General features: G+C 52.8%; 1 protein-coding gene across 1 annotated transcript in view; it reads right to left on the reverse strand.

The window, feature by feature from the left end:
- The window catches only part of JADE2 (jade family PHD finger 2), a 72,423-nt gene that overhangs the window by 20,528 nt on the left and 46,369 nt on the right, over positions 1-5,526 (reverse strand). The window contains 2 exon segments of the mRNA XM_010145374.1: positions 535-702; positions 4,524-4,735. Coding sequence (XP_010143676.1) covers positions 535-702; positions 4,524-4,735 — 380 coding nt within the window.

Consider the following 5,526-nt stretch of genomic DNA (forward strand, 5'->3'; position numbering starts at 1 on the left):
AGTTGTAAATACGGGCTCCCACCCCCCATCTCCTACAGGGGGATGCCTGCGGCAGCCAAATGAGGGACTTCTTCTTTATTTGTTATTTTTCAGGGTCATTTATAATTGGGAAAAAAAACCCCAAACCCTAAAAACCAGAAACAAATTTGGATGAAATGGAAGTAAAAACTTATGTCAGTGTTTCCTCTGAACTAATTCCTCATCTGGATGTTGCTGTGTCTCAGATGGGCACATAAAATCAGCTTTACCCTGCCTAGAGGTCTTGTGAATGTCCCCCACCGCAGTGTGTGACCCACCTCTGTGTCCTCCCTTAACAGGGTGCCCCTTGTGTGACACACCTCTGCGTCCTCCCTTAACAGGGTGCCCCTTGTGTGACACACCTCTGTGTCCTCCCTTAACAGGGTGCCCCTTGGCTGCTAATTAAACACAGCCTGATGACCGACTGGCATCGCGGCTCTGACCTCGGTATGGTCAGAGACTCCAAACCAGTTTTGTGCCCACCCACATGTCAAGAGGAGGCTGAAAACATCTTACTTCAGGTATCCATAAGGCACAGCTAACGTGGACCCATTTTGTCCCGCTCCGGGTGGGCTTCAGCGCTCCCCCTCTCTTCGGGCACAGTAGACACTTTGGCTGGACGCCAAGGGCGCAGGTCCGGCACAGCCAGCTCCCGATGGGGACCTTCAGGATGCCATAGCACGCCTGTGTGGACACCAAGGAGGGGGGTGAGTCCCAGCAGCCCAGGAAGAGCATCCTCCCACACCTTCACTCCCACCTTTTTCACCACTGCTGGCTACCCTCCCTGTTTTCACATGGATACTCATGCTGCATCACTACATCCTGGGTGTTAATAAAAAGCTAAGTAAGAAAACATGCTGTGTATCATGCCAAGCATCCACCTGGCTCCAGAGGTGGAGCAACCAGGCTGCTCCATCAGAGCCCCCACCACCAGCAGCTCTGCGGTGCCAACATCTGCCTGCTCATCTCCGGCCCGTTCCCGAACAGCTACCAGACCCACGAGGACTCAGAGCAGCAAGAAATGCCATGGAGAGAAAACCTCTGAGGTAGCTGAGGGCTGAAAAGCCACAACCCCAGGACTGAGAAAGACGGCCACGCTGGTTACACACCCAACACAGCCTAAAGGGGAAGCGAAAATCACTACGGAAAGGTGTAAAGGGGAAACCCACAGTCATTAGTATAAACCAGAGGGGAGGAACCATAGAGGATGATATAGTTAAGGACAATAAATCTAAGGGACAATAAACTTAAAGGAGGCGAGGACAAGTCTGCGGCCAAGAGAGGGAGAACTAAAGGACTCGGGTCGCCCACGGAGCTCCCCAGCCTCCTGCGATAGCGCGGGACACAGAGAAGCCAAAGCGTTTCATAAATATTTCTCTTCCGTACTTAGGGAAAAGCCAAGCGATAAGCCTTATCACATAATGATGATGATAAAATACTTCCCACTTTAGTCGTAACTCACGACTGTATTAACAGCTACGGCTAAAACTGGACAGTTTTTAACCGGCAGGTCCTGATAGCTCGCACTCAGAGGGTTTCCAGAGCGTGGCAGAGAGCTGCCTCGGGCACTGACGCGGGGCTGTGTCACTAATTTAAGCGAGGCGAAGTAATTAATCCTAGACCTAGCTACTCTGACGGCCCTCCAGAAGCGAGCGGGCAGCGCCGATAAGGACCCCCGGCGCTGCAGGCTGTAAATTGAGCCCAGGCATTTGTCAACTCCTCTTCTGGAAGTTTACACTGAGAAAGAACAACTTCTCATCCCGCCGCTGCAAGTCATGGTCGTTGCAAGTGACAGTGCTGCAGGGGGGACGGAGGCAGAGGGGGCATGTGGAGACGCGTGAGCATGGGAAAAGCATCTCCTCAGCCTTTACTGGCCAAGGACAGACTTTATAACATGACTTTAGGTTGCCCCAAGGCACAAATTGACTCCAGTAGTGATTTCCAAGGGCAAAAAGCCACTTTGTGAACAAGATTATTGGGATAATATGGAATTAAGGGAGGTAATATTATTGCTGTGAGCCTACATGGTTCAGAGAGACTTAACTGTGTGATCCGCAGCGCCTCCAAATCTGACAGGTAAATCATTTCTGTACAGAGTTTCATAAAACATGTGATTTAGTACCAGAGAAAAATCAGTTGGTATGTACTACCGGGAGAATAAACTGGCAGACTGATCTCAAAATCCAGGGAAAACAGGAATTATGAGCAGGGGTGCATCTCTAGCAGAGTCTTGGCTCTTGGTTATTTATTGCTAGAGGTTCTTAGAGCAGCTGAAGGTGCTGTTCTGCTCCTAGGAGCAAATACTACAAAGCCTCTGTCGTGGGCAAGGAGCAGCTCTGGAAATGGAGTGGGCTATCAGCTAAACACCCCCCTCCCACCCCGAGCCCCACACCAGGTGGAAGATGCTCTGGGAACACGGAGCCAGAGCAGTGCTGCGTAGGAGCAGAGTGGCTGTTTTTATCACTATGCCTGTCACGGGCTAAACGTCACCGAGAAGGGGACACCAAAGAACGGGGAGGATGCTCCCTGCTATGAGGAGCCTCAGACAAGCTTGGTGTGGTCTGTGTACCAGAAGGAGGGCTTGGCTGTGCCCCTCCCCAAGGAATGGGAATTCCGTAATGACAGGACCACGGTGTGGAGGCTGGAAACGGGATGGATCGTTCCTGTCCTAAACAGAAGCACGACATTGCCACTGGGAGAGCAATGAACCACAACGAGTTATCAGCAGGAGGGGGGCGGGGGGGGAAGATTCCTCCTCTTTGAGAATTTAAAAATGAAGATTACTTGAAGACTTCCTAGGAATTAATTAATAGCAAGCCTCAAGGCTCATGTAATGCAGATGAGATGATGACAACGATCCCATCCTGCATCAGAACCCCCCAACGTGTGTCTGAGCACAACCCTGCCTCTGCCCCTTCCTGCTGGGATGCTGGTGGGTAAGGGATGGCTCCAGCCGTGTCCTGCAGGACCTCAACTGCCCTCTGCCGCTGCTCAAAGCCTGTGGAGGTCTGCAGGAAAGCAGCATCGGGTTTTGGAGCTGGGGCTGGCAAAGACAAGGGGCAGGTTAGGTAAGGAACACGATGCTACGTCACACGCTGCGCTGTGGCTTTGGACTTTGTGGCTTAGGGTATAAATGGGGGCAGAGATTAAATCACAGGCAGCTTACGGGCTAGCATCGGGCTTAGGGCTGGACTCCGCTCCCTGAAAACAACGGAAATTCTCCCTTTTCTTTCAACAGCCTTGAAACCCAGCCTTTTGCATCCCCTTCTGCAGCACCGCCCTGCTCCCAGCGCTGGGGCTGCTGCCGAGAGCGGAGCCCATGGGGTGCCATGGCCCGTGGTGGGCACAGCCAGAGTCTGTGTGTCCCCACGGCAGCTCTGGGCACGCTGACTGCCTTCCCCCAAACCCCTGCCTGCCAGCACGCATCAGCTCACAGTGTGGCATTGCCACTTGACCTTCGTAAAAAAAATCCGCACACACAAAAAAACCCCAACCCCAACCCTGAATCGTCCTGGTATTTTGTGGAATCTGATTCACTGATGGAAACCATTCAAAACACCCACCTCCCGCAACTATAGATATCTCCAGCGCTCTCCCGCCTCCAGGAAGCACTGATGGAAAAGCTGCCCAAAAGATGAGCAAATGGCTCTCTTCAGAGGGAAAAAACCCAAACCCTTCACACCGAGGGTGAAGCCCAGGAGCTGCTGCCACCTCCCAGCACTGCACGGTGCTTCCCCTCAAAGCATGATCAGCAAAACCGCCCTGGACCCACACAGGACCCAGGAGACCCTCGCACAGCTGTTTTCTCCTTGTTGAGGTTTCCCTGAGCGCAGGAGCCCACAGACCCCCCTAGCAAAGGCCTGGAGCATTTGCATTCGTTTCTAAAAATAAAATTATTTTCCTCCAGGCAGCAAAATAAAGTGAAACCCTACACTGGCAGAGCAGAGAAGCTGGGACAGATGTGCGACAGCGCTAGTGGAGCTGGAAGGTCCTACTACTCCCAGGGTAACGCTGTGGAGCACACGGCAGGTCCGTGCCAGCCCACCCCTCTGGCAAGCGCAGGGCTGTAGCCCCACACCTCTCCCAGCCCACCAGCCAGTCCTGCAGTGCTGGTCACCCCTAAAGATCCCACTGCAGCTGGGGCAAGGAAAGAAGCACAAGCACATTAATGGAAAAGGAGGCATAAACACAGTATCACTGAGTGAGGAGGAGGGGGCCAAGCAAGCTCCCAGGAAGCGGCTTTCAACCTCTGGCTGTGTATTTCTGTGTGCACTTACAAAGGGTTGGGGCTAAGAAAGTAAGAAAAGCAAGTTTGCAGCCTGCCAGCTACCCAAGAGCCCAGCTGCTACCCTTGCTCCACTGGAGACCCGCTGGGAAGCCATCAGAGAAGCTGGATAGGGGTCTGCAGCAGCTCAGGGGAAGGGGGACAGAGGGGACGGGAGGAAGCCAGAGGAGGGTATGAGGGTATGATGTGCTACAGCCCAGAACCCCCATGGTGTGCTCACCTGGTGCACACAGACGTTGCACTTGTCGCAGAACACCATCTCGTTGCCGTCCTCCCCCTCCGGCGAGCGGCAGACGTCGCACACCACGTCCTCATCGTACTCGATGCCCAAGCCCTCCTCCGTCTCGATGGCGATGTTCATGTTCTCGTAGCACATGGTCTCCAGCTCCTCCAGCACTCGCTCCAGGGTGATCTCATCCAGCTCGGGCTTTTCTGCAAGGCAGAAAAGGACACCAATGCAGCTCCAGCACAGGAGCCCACCCACCTTCGGGGAGCGTTTTGCCAAGGGCCGAGCATTTTAAACTGCAACTCAAGAGGCAAATCCACGGCGGCGGTAAGAGCGGCGCTTCAGAAAACGGCTGCTTCTAACTGGAGATGCAGTTTATGTTTCATAGACAGTAACAAAATATTGCTGCTGGCTGAGAGGAAAGACACCCATTGAGCTGAAGCAATGCGGATAATCTGGTCTGGCAGTTTAAACATTCATGGAGACAAGTCTTGCAAAGATGCTTTCTGCAGGGAGGGCTCAGACAAGCTTTGGCCACACAAAGTCAATGCTTTAATTGTTAACACTGAAAATTGAACCTTTTAAGGCCAATAAAATGGAACCGTAAAACTGAAGCCAAAGGTTGAAACTGAGGACAAATAAGGGTTTTTTTTTCCTGACTGGGTTTAGAGGGACCAGAAGGTCAGACCCAGGCAGGGCTGGGCTCAGATCCTCTGCATTTTCTTTTATTCCCCCTATACCAGGATTGTTAGATGGAAGAAGTGGCAGAGGTGCTTTGCCAGAGATTCCTCCAGAGTGACAACCAAGAACACGAGGCTAATAACCAGGAGAGGCTGTTTCGGAGCAGCAACCTCCAGCAGTTGGGACATTTGGCCACTGTTACAGGGGAACGCCGCCACACTGCTCCCAAAAGTGCTGCCTCTCACCCGCACACAAAGATACTGGTGCCACAAATGCAATGTGAGGACACTCCAGGTAAGGCAAAAAAGCAGGAAAA

This window comes from Buceros rhinoceros, unplaced genomic scaffold (genome assembly GCF_000710305.1).
Source record: "Buceros rhinoceros silvestris isolate BGI_N320 unplaced genomic scaffold, ASM71030v1 scaffold11121, whole genome shotgun sequence".
Taxonomy (NCBI): Eukaryota; Metazoa; Chordata; class Aves; order Bucerotiformes; family Bucerotidae; genus Buceros; species Buceros rhinoceros.